This window comes from Pterocles gutturalis, unplaced genomic scaffold (assembly GCF_000699245.1).
Source record: "Pterocles gutturalis isolate BGI_N339 unplaced genomic scaffold, ASM69924v1 scaffold29814, whole genome shotgun sequence".
NCBI classification, from domain to species: domain Eukaryota; kingdom Metazoa; phylum Chordata; class Aves; order Pterocliformes; family Pteroclidae; genus Pterocles; species Pterocles gutturalis.
In genome coordinates this window covers 25,913-40,189 of record NW_010131661.1, presented here as the reverse complement: position 1 = coordinate 40,189, position 14,277 = coordinate 25,913, and the positions used below count along the sequence as shown (strand labels likewise).

General features: G+C 40.2%; 1 protein-coding gene across 1 annotated transcript in view; it reads right to left on the bottom strand.

The window, feature by feature from the left end:
- Window positions 1-6,279: 6,279 nt before the first annotated feature.
- LOC104467067 (sodium- and chloride-dependent GABA transporter 3) overlaps window positions 6,280-14,277 on the bottom strand; it is a gene marked incomplete at its 5' end in the record, with an annotated part of 19,282 nt that continues 11,284 nt past the window's right edge. Inside the window, 4 exons of the mRNA XM_010080691.1 lie at window positions 6,280-6,837; window positions 8,864-9,034; window positions 10,389-10,489; window positions 11,352-11,454. Coding sequence (XP_010078993.1) covers window positions 6,685-6,837; window positions 8,864-9,034; window positions 10,389-10,489; window positions 11,352-11,454 — 528 coding nt within the window. The remainder of the gene's footprint in view (window positions 6,838-8,863; window positions 9,035-10,388; window positions 10,490-11,351; window positions 11,455-14,277) is intronic.

Sequence of the window (14,277 nt, the reverse complement as noted above, 5' to 3'; positions counted from 1 at the left end):
GTCACGTGGTCGGGACCAGCCAATCAGGCTCAGCTGTCCCGGCTCCGCCCCCTCCCAAGCTGCATTACACACCCCCTGCTGGCTGCCAGGGGAACACTCAGCACTGGGAGGGTGCTGTGGGACTATAAACCCAATACACAGAGGAAAAGAAAGAAGAGACAAGAGAGGAGAGGAGAGCGAGTCCACTGAGGTGCCTCTCAAAGTGCTCGTTTTTAAAATATTGAATGTGAAGGAAAACAATTACAAAAAATTACAATGAAATACAAAAAGAAGAGTACCACTGTACACTGCTATATACTGCAGACCATTTAGAACAATTTAAGAAAAAATTTCAAAATTCTCTGACACCTTTTTTTTTTTCTTTGTAGTGTATTTTTTGGGGGTTGGTTGGTTTGTTTATAGAACAATTTAAGAAAAAATTTCAAAATTTTCTGACACCTTTTTTTTTTTTCTTTGTAGTGTATTTTTTAGGGGTTGGTTGGTTTGTTTATTTTTTTAATTAAATAAATATCCCATATGCAACATAACCACTGGTCAAATTTTCATGTGCCTTGGAAAAGTCCAAACCTTTTCCTGAAAGTTTCAAAATCTACAAAGTACAAAACTGTTAAAAAAACCCATAAGTAAACAGAAAAATTTGACCAGGAAGAAGGTGGGTCTTAAATGCAGAAATTCTAGGAGTGCCAGACTAACATATACAACAGAGATCTTGTTCATCATATATTGCTGTCAGTGGAAGCAGGTAAATGGATAAAAAACTCTTGGCCTTCCTTATCTTGCTATGGAATATACTGGCCCATCTGGATCTGTTCAGGGCCTGATCTCTGTGCCTGGCAATATTCTGTTTGCCTCGCCCTCATATAAAGGCAAAGTCTTCCCTCAGGCATTTGAAAGAAATAAAGTACATGGACTAGAAGGAGCAATTAAATACATCTGTCGAGTGTTTTCCTCTCTCTTTGTGCTAAATGGGAAAATGCTGCTTGCATTTGTAAAGCTGTAACACTTGTACCATTGCAAATGTCTTTTCTTTTGCCAAGTGAACTCTCAAAAATTAGATATTATTGTAGAAAGCACTGCTTAATGAGCCAGTGTCATTTAGAATATTCAGATTTATATTACTACCATCCAGTTTTCAAGCCCTAAAAATGCCATTAATAGACTTCAGCGATACACGAGCTGGTCACAAGGACAATAGACCTGAGTTACAGCTGTGCTTGCAGCTGCCAGGAGCCCCACATGCTCCCGAGATGACAGTGATTGATAGTCAAATTACATTGCCAGTGCTTTTCTGTGTCAGGCTCAGGATTAGACACAATGCCTTGGTGGCTCCTGGGAATTTGCTCCATTTAGCTCTTCCCAAGATGAATTCTCCCATCTCCATGAAATAAGTTCACACAGTAGAATAAGTTCACAAATATACCTCAGAAATAAACGCACGATGTGGTATGAACAATACAACTAATAATATTTGATAATGAATGAACAAAATATGATGAGATGCAACTATTTTTATAGCTAAAGAACCGATTTTTAGGGTGGCAGAGCTTTTCATGAGACAGCTTTTTGCATTGCTATGGTTTCACCTTTTAAAAAAGATTTTCACCATGTTCATGTTAATAGTGGGGCTTTTTTAACAGATTCTTACATTCACACCCCTATTCCAAATATCTTTAGTCAATGTTTCTCATTCAACATATAAAGGAACCAAAATTCTGTTCCCACACCACCCACCAAGATCAGGAGCAAATAGAGACCTCAGCCAAGCTGAAGATCAACGCGGAGCACTGCAAATAAGAAGCTGGTCAAAGAAATGGAAAATTTTCCCAGAATCCTCCCTTCAGATCTTTCCACGCAGACAGCCGTAGAGACTGTACTTGGTATTTACAGATGACTGGTTTCAGATTATTTTTAACATCAGTAAATCCTCACTATGCAGCTGTGATATATACACTATGGGAATAGAGAGTAGTGACACCTACAGAGATTTCCCAATTAAATATTTCCATTCTAAGGATTCAGTCAGCTGTTCAGTGATTTCTTCATTCTGTTGTTCTTGACTAAAATTAAGCAAACCGAGTCTTTGCTTAGGAAGGCTTCTTTAAAAAAGGGGTTTTCTTCTCTTTGGGATCAGAGTTCATAACAAGTAAATCCTGTCCCTTTAAAAAAAAAATGGTAGGGGAGAAGGGAAGCAGCAATTTTCCCCTAATCACCAAGTGTTTACAAGTATTCAGAGATATTTAGTTGCAAGATGGGGCCAAGAGCCTTGTAGCGCTGCCTGGCTGGATCCAGGAGCTGCTGCTGCGGGTGCAAGGACATCAACCCTGAGAAACGGGCGCACGTCATTCCTGTGGTATCTTTGCTGCTGGGTAGAGCAGTTGGTACAGTCAGAGAGGAAGGGAAAGGCTTTGTCAAAATCCATAGACATTTTCCTTATTGTCACCATGATTCATTAATCAGGATGAGAAACAGCCTTTAAGAAACGAGCTTCATTTCCGGTGTGTCATCCTATAATAGGATGATGCCTCAGGGTAGGATATGGGAATTGTTCATCAGTGTGTCATGTACTAAAGCAAGCGTTCCTTCCCGTACCAATGACATAAGAAAGAAGAGTATAAAGGCATAAAATCATAGCACAAAAGGTGATCAAAGGGACAGCATTGGCGTGTGTCCCAGGCCATGGTTAGCAGGTTATTTTAATCCAGCATAACGTAGAGAGCAGCTGGCGGGTGGAACTCACCTTGCTGCGGTGTCCCCTTCAGCACCAGCGTTTGGATGGGCAGGCACTAAGCTGGAGTTACTGGGGAGTAACCCAGTGGTTCTGTTGGGTGCAGGTACGGGCAGCTCGGTCCCTGAGGTGGCTCTCCTGCCACTGCCAGTGACACAGAACAGGCCACGGCAGGACACAGCCAGCGGTGGGGAGGGATGGGGCAGGGGAGGAGAGTGGCGGCAGGTCTGCACTTTTCCACGGCAACATGGATTTATAGGAAATAACAGTGACGCTAAGTTGGGAGATGAGGAAACTCCAGTTTGTTTCAGCCACAGTTCTACTGGATGAGCTGAAAGAAGTTGCTAAATCTTCTCTTGTTTCCAAGTTCCCCATTTAAAATCAAGGGACATACATCTGCCCTAACAGGGTAGTTGTGAATATTTGATTTGTTAGGTGAGGGTTATATAAAATACACTGATATAAACTAAACTACACAGAATGGGTTTTGCCCATTTCCTTTAATTTTTGAAAACAAGTAGAAGAAATCTTTTTCCCTTCAAAAACAAACAGAATCTTTCCTTGTGTAAAATGTTACATAAACCTTAGTGGTGGTTCATTTTTATTGTATTATTTTTAATAATACTGCAGATATTTCAGAAAAGGGCAATATTTTTTCTACTGCATAAAAAAAAATCATCACAATATAGTTGGTTTTTTACATTTTTCCCCGTTCATATTGTTTAAAAAAAAATAAAACAAAAAGAAAACCACAAATACTATTAGGAAATTTACCCTCCCACAGCCCTCCCACCACAAAAGAAAAATATTTTTTTTTAAAAATCAGTAAAGTGTTAAACAAGTCAGATATTAACCGCACACATTTACAAACACAGCACGTTAGTAACACGGTATAGTACTGTATAGCAATACTTTAGACCATGCCAAACCCCATGTATGTGTATAAAGCTCAGGGTGAAATGGTTCGTAGCAGCAGAACAGGAAGCATGTTCCCTACAAAGGACATAGTTCCTGTGGAGATATTTGGATGAGTACAACAGTTCACATACACTGACAAGCTAAAATGTACAGGTCAATTTTTTCTGCTCCAGCAGTGTGTGGTGTGATTCAAGGGGCAATCTCGGCTTGTCTGGGATTTTCACTCTGGGTCTAGCAGATGGGCAGCTGAGTGGCGTGGGTTCCGCCTCTTGGCACTTTCTACATCAACCTTCCTGAGGAGTCCTGATTGCTGAGGGTAACTTCACTGGAATCAAGGCCAAGTGTAACCTAACAGTGGATCTACAGTTGCACATCCCTCACTGATAGGAAAAAGTGTTGATGTTTACTCTGGGAAGGAACATAATCCATCCCAAGGCCCACATGTGCCTCTGGGGCCTTAGTTCTGCAACTCTTGTGGCTGGAGAGAAAGACCAGAAAGGGACACAGGCTTAGAAATATTTGAGACTCATTAGAACTTCCAAAAATGTTAAGGTGTTGGAGTGGGTATTTTTTCAATGTCAATGTTTAGCTTTCAGTTGCTTTATTGTATTTTCTGTAGTTATAGAACTCAGTTTGTGGTTTAAATTCTGGGAGCTTTTCTCTTCCAGAAGTCTGGTCCAGTGGGACTGGGATTTTCACTGGTAACTCCAGTAATGGATGCCAAGGTGGAGACTCCCTCTGAGGGAGGCCAGAATTCAGAAGAATATGGTTCTGTACCTTCACAAAAGCAGAGGCCTTCAAAATGGCCTTTCCTGAGCACCTAACTGTGGAGACGTGCAAAGGCAAGCTGGACTTAAAATATGTGAAGCAGAATTGTGGTAGAGAAGTTCACTCTTAGACTTCCACCTTACCACATGAAAAATACAAATAACGTGAAGTAAAATTAAACAGATCTCTTAGATTTAATGATGTCACTTGAGACAAAGTGATTCTATGATAATGTTATTTTAAAAGGTAACTAAAATCTCAAAGAAATGCTGACTACATGTACAGTTCCATGTAATATCAAGACATACTTAGTGACTCCTAGTGAAATGTTTTCCTCTGTAGAAGGTCAGCAGTTTCTAAAAACTACAGATGCTGGTATCTGACCTTCAGTGATTTTGAACTTCAGAGAAGACAGCAGATTTTATGACATTTCCTCTGAGCTGTCTTAGGCTGTTGCTTGTCTCTCCCCATCAAATACTGTGCAGCATAGTACAGTATTGCCCCATATGTTTCTCATACAACCATTAAACAAAAAACAGGACAAGAAAAAAAAAAGTCCAGAAAAAAAACCAACTAAACAATAAATAGTCTAGAGATTTTGATACTGGGACTAGAGTTTGCATACCTCATGTTAACAACCATCCATCAGTTGGATTCACATACAAAATATGTTTTAAACTGGAGGAAGTCAGTTCATATAACTGATAACTGAATAAAAAGACCTGATATCACAAACCCAACACTTCTCCTTCGGCAAAGCAGAGAAGTCACAACATCACTGTCTTAATTCCTTCATCTGCACCATATGGAAATTACCCCTTGGAACTCTTGTAGAGATTAACCTCCCCAGGGAAGCGGTGGATTCCCCAGCACTGGACACTTTTAAGATTCAGCTGGACAGGGTGCTGGGCCATCTTGCCTAGACCCTGCTTTTGGCAAGAAAGGTTGGTCCAGGTGATCGTTGAGGTCCCTTCCAACCTGGTTTTCCATGATCCTGTGATTAAGGACCAGTTACTCTAGCCTTCCGCCAAATAAACTCCCATTCTGACCTTGGTGCAAGCCTGGACACCATTCAGGGTAGAACAATCAGGGCCTAGGCTGGGAGTATTTAGAAAGTACTTTGAAGAAGAGAAAAGATGTACAGTGCTACATGCTGTCATTGGAGGATCCTCAATTTCTTTTGAGGGGAATGAGTAGATGGACAGACAGCCAGACGGGCAAACAGATAAAGAAGCCCCGTATGCAGAGCTCTAAACCTGCTCTTTTTCCCCTCAGAATATCTCCACACATATAAAGTAACCCCGATCTCCTGTTGGACGAGCACAGGCACATTTCACTTCAGGGGATGGAAAGTGTCAACCAACATGAAGTACTGGCCACCCAGGCACTAAAGAAAATTAAAAAGCTTTAGAGGTCTCCTGAAGCAGAGCACATCATCTTAGAGACCATTAACTTACAAGAGCAGCAAAATTCATAGCTCCTAAGGAATATTCTCTATCCAATCTCCAGAAAAACAGTGACTCGGAAGGGGGCCCATTCCACCACATTTTTAGACCTGTTGAAGCAAACGGAGGGTGGAGAGAAGGCGACAGGAGCAGCTGAGGTGGTGCTTCCTGTCGGCTTCACAAAACCTGCCATGAAAGAAGAGCTTCGTTAGGTGCAAAACTCATTCCTGCAGCTACCCTGGTCTAGAGAGAGGCAGAACCACAGCCCAGCCTGGTGCAAGGGCACTGGCCCCGTTTGGAAAGGCTCCCTCCGCTTTCCGTGGACTTTGGGTGGAACACATATTTAGAGGGTAACATGCAAGAGCAGTGACAAGTCACCCCCCACCCCCTCACAATTTCTTCCAATATAACCAAAAGGACATTCTGGTCCCCTTTATATACATACATTAAAAGCTGAAATGGTCTGAAATGCTTACAGATTAGAATGCGTATATCTATACAACATTACACCTGCCAGAAACCAAAGTAGAAAAGTTTTACAGCACATCATACAGGTCCGTTTAACTTCTAAAAAAAACATTTACTGAAATCACATTACAAGAAGTCATCACTATCATACCATATAATACTATTTCTTTTTCTTTTACATAATCATTACTTACATAGTAATTTAAAAAAATCACTTTTAAACAAGTATACAATTTTCACTTTAAAATTAACTGTTAATAAAATCTTGTGCAAAACAAGCCAGCCTCTATAATTAAGTGAATTTATTTATTTATTTATACAAAAAAAAACCAAAACCAAAACCCAGAAAAGATAGTTCTTTCAGAAATGTGTCTCCTTTTCTGTAATGGTTGAAATGGTGCCGTCTCCTTTCAGTTTGGCATCGCAGTCATTTATTGCTGCAATGCAGGCTCTTCCTCCAAGCTTCCCTCTCATTTTCAGATCTGAGCTAGGTGTAATCAACTTCCTGAATTTCTAGAAGATTTCAGAAAACGGAATTCGTTATCTTTTTCTTCATCACAGACACACATTTCTTAAAAAAGATAGACTGTAAAACCCTCTTCTCTTGGATGCCTGCTTCTCATTTCCCTGTTACAGATACATCCATAAAACAAGAAATCACACCAGCCCAAAGGCTACAGAATGAAGGCGAAGGCAAAGACAAAGTGACTTTTCATGCTGATTCAGAGTAACACTCCCTTCCATGAAGAAATTCAGCACAGTGCTCTGGTAAGACCTGTTATATGGATATGTTTTGTTTCTCATGGTGTAGTCAAAGAACATATACTGAAAATATAAATAAACAAGAGATTGCCAAACTGTATTAAGTGACAATAAAGGACAAAAGAAAAATATACATGTTCAGCTGAGAACTTTCTCTTTCATAGCAATACCATCAGCAGCAACGTTGCTGCTTACAGCTTGGAGAGCAGAGATGTTGCAGGAAGTTGGCTTCCTGAGAAGCTCCCAACTGTAATTAAAAAATCCCCTCTCATCATCCATGTATGGAGAAGATAAGAACCTGTCTGCAGTGCTTCAGACTACAGGGCAATGCAAAACCAGATTCTATAAACAGTCTGTTTAGTTGTAGAGATGGGGTAAGTTTGACACATTAAGGAAATACTTAATGTTAAGATTTGTGGAAAAATTCCTCTTTTGATGTGCTAAGAAAACTATATTGTGGACAATTCATTTTTTGTTTATATACTTGCAGTAAAGATCTCCTAGGTACTTTCCACGCCATATTTGATCAGCTTAAAGGAGTCACTTCAATATGGGCTGCCATCAGCCAGCACAATGAATCACGTTAGCTTCTCCATTCAGGAAAGCAGTAACTATTACATTGAGACATGCTCAATGTCTTAGCCTTGGGTTCCGATTGCAGAATAGTTTTGAAAGTGTGGGTACACACTGAGAGATCTTTCAAAAGTGCTAGGTAAGCTAACAAGCCCCAGGTACCCTAGACACTGAAATTCCTACTGTCTTGTTCTTCACATTGCCTTTGTCCTGGAGAATATCAGAAAGACTGAGGAAGCATGGCAGGGTCTGAACAGAGTCCCCTCCATATACGTATTGAGATAGAAGGATGTGATACTGGGATATCTACTTTTTGTGACTGGTATCTAAGGAACTCCAGATGACAGAACCAGGCTTTTATAGAATATAAGAAATCCCAAATGGCCAAATAAGATTTATAGTATCGTTTTTCCATTTTAGCCATCTTCACTATATTTCTTTGAAAGAAAAGGTCTTGTAGTTAATAATCTTAACCTCAGCCTAGACCTGAGATAACCTGATACCAAATGTTAGTAAATTACACTTTTTGCCTCTATTTCTCACTTAGAGAACTATAACCAGGAAAACTGTCCAGAAGACACATGTGAGTGTTTGCTAGGAAGCTCTTGGTGGAAAATCCTGGCAACACAAACATTGGTTACGAAAATCAAGTGGTTTACCATGGAAAGAAGGCAGCTGACTTGAATGAATGGCTGGTACAAACCTTCCTGAGGGATGTAGCTGATGTTACAGACATTTTAAGCTGTAAATTAAGCAGGAACAGAGCACCTTAAAGCTACAGTGTTGGTTAGTTTACCACAGGCTGATGTCAGTGAAGGGGGGGAGGGGGGGGAAATAAAAAAAAATTCAGAAGTTTTGCCCAGGGAAGTCGGTTGAGTCACTGTCCCTTGACGTATTTAAAAGACACGTGGATGTGATGCTTAGGACCACAGCTTAGTGGTGGAGTTGGCACTGTTAGGTTTATGGTTGGACTCAATGATCTTAAGGGTTTTTTCCAACCTAAGCGTTTGTATGATTCTAAGAAAACAGAGAAAATTTGGATGCCTCTTTCCACCAGTGACTGAAAGGCCTAACCCAAGCTGCCACTGGAACAGGTACATGGCACTGATTTTTGATTAAACTGTGCTTAATCTCATGCAGGTGAGGATTCACGCTCCCTTCCCACTTCTTTTTTCAGTATCATTAATCTGAAAATATATCTTACCTCTAGGAAAGTGCCTTCTGTCTTCCACAGCTTAATGCAGATCCACAAAGGGATACAGATCATGGAAGAGAGTGCCATCATCCACCCGATGCCATAGCCCCAGTCAGGGTATATATATACATTGTTGTATTTCAAAGGTTTGTATTTCACCAGGAAAAAGATAAAGATTCCCTGAAATAAGCACAAAAATATATTAGCAGTATTTTAAAAAACACTGCCTGTATAACAAGAAAATGATTGACTGTTTAGGCAAGTTCAGTCTCCCTAAAGATGGAAAGTAGAGGTAAGCTTTCCAGACTGAGGAAAAAAAACCCAGCAATATCTATGTACAGCTTAAATAACATGTCTCAGTATCTTCCACAAAAATGAACAGCCTTTCAAGTTTAAATCCTATTTACCTCTCAATGACAATAAAACCTGCACTTTGATGGCAAACAGTACCTGGGCAGGAGAGATTAAGTTTTGCTACCGTGAACCAGCTGTGATTAAGTAACACAAGCTGCGTTCTCTCCAACCTGTCATGATGAAAAAGGAGAGCCAAAATTTTCAAAGTTGCCTTAATCCACTGTCTGTATCTGCAGTTCTGCAAGCCAATTCTTTCATCCTCACAAAAGCTCAAATATATCTGTCTAAATTTGACAGGTGCCTAATCAAGCAGTTTGGACCATTTAAATTTACAAAATATAGAAAAGTTACTACGTACTTTTCTCCAAAGTGGTGAAAAGAGTGTACAGGAGCAAGTGATATTAAGTTCATTTCAGAGTTAGTGAAAATGAGTCAGAAATTCTCCCAGGTTTGCAAATGAACTGGCAGAGCTCAAGGGAACGTGGATCTCCAGGTGTCCCAGCATCTGTGGTTTTGCAGTTGCTTAATTTACGTATTGGACAGCTGGAAGGCTTTAGCGTCTAATACTCAAGGACTTGTGGCTCAAATTTATGGACAATCTGGTGACACTTCTTTTGTAATTTTGTCCCTGGTAAGTGGCTACAGCAGATTGCCAGAGTTGGCACCGGTACTGCCAGCTTCTGGTACGGCAAATCCCTTCCCCTTCTTCGTGCATGTGAGGCGTGCTTTTGGCCTCTTCTACTACTTCTGCTAGAAGGGAAAATGTCCTGTCTTCTTTGAAAAACGTCTACTTGCCCAAAGAGAGGGAAGGAAATAGGAGGCTGGAGCAGCAAGGAAACCAGCACAAGTCTGAAGAACCTTAAGTTACGCTGGGTAGACATAAGGTACACTAGCAATGCAGTGAAAAAAAGCCTCCGTTGTATTGGCCAATATTCATTTAGGGCCCTGAGTTTATTTTTTTTTTTCCTATTATTGTATATACTAAGATTTCTCACAATTCACAGAATGTTTAACAATTTTTACAGATCCTACAGAGTGTTTTTTAATTAGAACACATGCTACAAATCAACAGGCATTTTTCTCAACCATTGTGAATTATCATCAGCACCAAAATTCTAAAAATATGCACAGAAACCCCTCTTTATGTCTAAAACAAGGTATTTGGATATTCTGTACTTACTGCGCAAATACCTGGAGTTAAGACCATCCAGCACCATTTAATCAACGACAGTGGTTTGTACCCAATCATATCTTCTATGTTATCATAAAAGCGATTGCTGCCTGCCCAAAAAAGCCAAACAAAAGCAGATGTAGGACGTACATGTAGAGGTTGTATAGGTCAGTATTTAAAACCAAGAGAAAACCACAGGTTCTGAAAGAACTGCAGAGACTGAAGCTGCTATCTATTTCCCTGACATATCCATCTCTCTGGCATCTGCCTCGTGCTTGTGGCAGAGGTTGCTGCCTGCATCTGTGTCTGACTAATATGCACAGAGAGGAGTGGGCGAGCTACCAAACAGAAACGGCTTCTGGTCAGTGACAGTCTGAGCAAGCCCTGTTAAACACAATATGTATGCTACAAGCCAATGTGTGAATCCCTAGATAGCTGGGGACATGTGGGATCTGAAGTTCATGTGTTGCTGTACAAAGTCAATTTGTTAGTCCTTTGTTAGCCAAAAATGCTCAAGGGTGTAACCGTGCACCCAGCACTGTGGGGATTTTCTCTTAACTTTGCTGACAGATGGAAAGAGCAAAGCTAGGGACGATGCTACGTCTATTTTGTGCTAATGAGGCATGAACTCCAACTTCCCTGGAATATCTGTGAGTGTCAGAAGGGAACAGGCTCTGCACAGATGCTCTGTGAAGGAAGACAGACTTGTTGCCATCCCTACCTTCTCAGGCAGCTGGGGACTCCCTTGGTGAAGGAAGGTGGAGGTCAGCCCTGACAAGGACCAAGGGGGAAAAAATAATTGATTCCACTGTCTCTCTTATTTAGAGTGGAAAGGAAGGGATTCCACCCTTTTGGTAGGGCATGGGAATGTGGAAGGCCTCACTCCATAAGGGTACAAGGCCTTCACACTGCTTTTATACAAACAGAAAACTTCCACAGCAATTCAAACCACAGCAATTTCCAGACACTCACCATAAACCCAGCCTATGCAGACACATTCAAATATGGCAACAAAAAGAAGGCACATGCCACTAGCTGCATACGAGTCAAATAACTGAAAGACATACATCCCACCCTGGAAGACAAAAACAGAAAAAGGAAAAAAAATATTGTGTTGGCACCAGTAAGAATATTTCACAGCAAATATGGCTTTAATTACACAGTCATCTGTTGGTTCCCTGGCAATCTTCCTACTAAAGTTGGTTCCTTCTTGAACAAAGAATATTCATTTCTCAGTGATTTGTTATTGTGAAAGATTTTTTTTCTTCCATAGCACTTGAGATCATTCCCTATGCCAGCTGAATACTGTGCATTTGCTTTAAGGTAGTAAATCCTGGAGTGAGGAGAACGACATTTGACTTGTTTCCAAAATGCTCTCCCACCTCCACGCTTGTTTTTTTCATTTGTTATCACAACAAATGATAGATAACTACAGGGGGTTTGATCTGCACATCACTGCCTGAAAATGCAGGGTCTTGGTTTTGTGTCTGTGCTATTAATACACGGAATTAATTAAAATGTGGGGAACGAAGGCAAAATCTGTAGCTACTAGAATCACTCTCCAATAGCACAGGGACTGTAAAATAAGCAAACTGACCTACAAAGTTTGAATGCAGCTCATAGCCTTTAAGCCACATTACTTGAATGAGTCTTTATTATTTGACCAAAAAAAAAAAAAAAAAAAAAGAAATAAGAACCACCCTGACTCCAAGCAAGCTTTTTTAAAAATGTTTTCTTAACAAGTTAAAAATTGTTCTCCAAATGCCTTTAAAATAGCAACCTCTGCACTTCCACAAAGGAGAGCAACCAAAGCCAAGCAGCGTCCTCGGGCAGCATGGCACCCACACGCAACGCGCACTATGCTCTCAGTGATTGGTGATCTGCATTCAGCGGTGCCACAGTACCAACCCGTATGGAGAGGGTAAACGTGCTTAACTGAGACATCCTCACCTACTGTTTGACTATGACTCAACTATACCAATTGTCACATCTATCAAAGTCAAAATTATTTTTTTCTTTTCCTCTGTTCTTTCTCTTGCCTACAACAGGCAGAACTGTTCAGAGAACTGGCTGCTTTTCTAGAGCCTTTGCCTCAAGGCAAGATGAAAAGAAAACCTTTGAAGTCCAATTAGTAACATTATGGATAACCTGAATGTTAAAGTTATATGAATAATATTACATTACTTTCTATGCAAGATACTTAATCTTTTATCACATATGCGTTCAATGTTGAAATAATGAGAAGGAGATTCACAAAAGATCATTTCAATAGAAAGGAATCCTAAGCCCTCCCTCTTTGCAGAAAGCTATGTGAAGGAAATAGGGGCTTGAGATCATCTCTTCAGTTGAAATGTAATGCTATTTGGGCAGTCCATATGATCCATTACCTCTCAGATAATTTTCTGCAAATGTAAGAGAACCCTAAAAACAAAGAAAAATAAATAAAAAGAATACCTCAGATTTTTCCTTTTTTTTTCTCTGCATTAACTGACAGCAGGTAAGTTAAGATGAACTCTGTAAACTTGAATTCCTGTCTAAATCCTACAGAACATAAGAATGTTCTAAAGTTATTGTATATAAGACTGCATTGATGTCCAAGCAGGCATTTGGCAAAACTCGTGCTGTATAGTTACGCAATGACCGTGTATCTGAATGAGAAAGTTTTCCTATAAGGTAGAATATCTTTAGTGAATAATCCAAAGCCTGAATAAAATCCAGGAATATGCATTTAGAAATGCAAGAGAGGATGAGGACAGAGTCGGGATATATATTTACCCTTGGAAGTCTCACTCAGGCATAATGCTGATGCCTTGCTGAAGTACCAAGGAACGGAGCGCTCTCTACCAGCGTGTCACTTCTGTGTCGGATCACAGCTACTTAGCTTGCCTTAGCTGATGATGTAAATAAGTCACATCTCTTAAGTCATAAGGAATAACTTATGTCTCTCTAGTGATACTGAGAAAAAAAACGTTTCTCTGTCCTTTAAGGTTTCTGTTGAGTAAAAAGTTATAGTAAAAGCACTGTGGAATGTCCAGACCAGGATGCAAATGGTGAAGTAAAAATTTTTTAATCAAATGAGATGTTTTATTCTCCTAATGCAGATGCTTTTTTGATGAATAGCTACATTGCTGTTGTCAGCTCTGCCAGCTGACTGCTTCCCAGAATCTCACAAGTGAACATCTTTACTGCAAAGAGCTCACTGTGAGGTTCAGCAAGTATCTGAGCAAACTGGAAACTTAAAGAGATCAACCAAGACAATACAATGTAATCAACACAATTCTGCAGAACTCCTGCAAGAACATTCCTGTCATTTTGGAGAACTTGCTTCTTCTTCACTCTTCATGGTTATATTTTTTTCAGCCTGTACATCTCGATAGTGTACCTCTCAGTGCTCTGCTTCACTTTCACTGTGGGAGGAATTATTCCAGAATTCCTGCATTTTACATAGCAAAGACAATTCATCTTACTGAGGGTAAGAATGATTACAGGCAAATCGGTCCCTATAAGGCTGCTCTGCTCAAATGCTCAACTTACAGGGACACACATCTGGAAGGAATTCTCAATCAACCAGTGTCGATTCCTCTGTTCTCAGATAATGCCTTTCATAACTAACTGACAACCTGAATTCCAGTTCAAAACCAGAACTTTTTTATTGGAAAAACTTCTACAACCTCACTGTTCTGATGGATAGAAATCCTTTCTTGTCAGCGTTAATTATTCACGGCCAGCTTTTACACCCTGGATTGCGGATGAGGGAAAGGGAGCCATTCTTTTTGCAGAACTGTTACATCTATGATGTACTTACAGAAAGCAATCGTACCCCCTTGCTAATATTATCATCATTTTGCTAGTTTCTGGTAAAATTGGCTCTGTACTCCTAGGATCATCCTAACCGCTC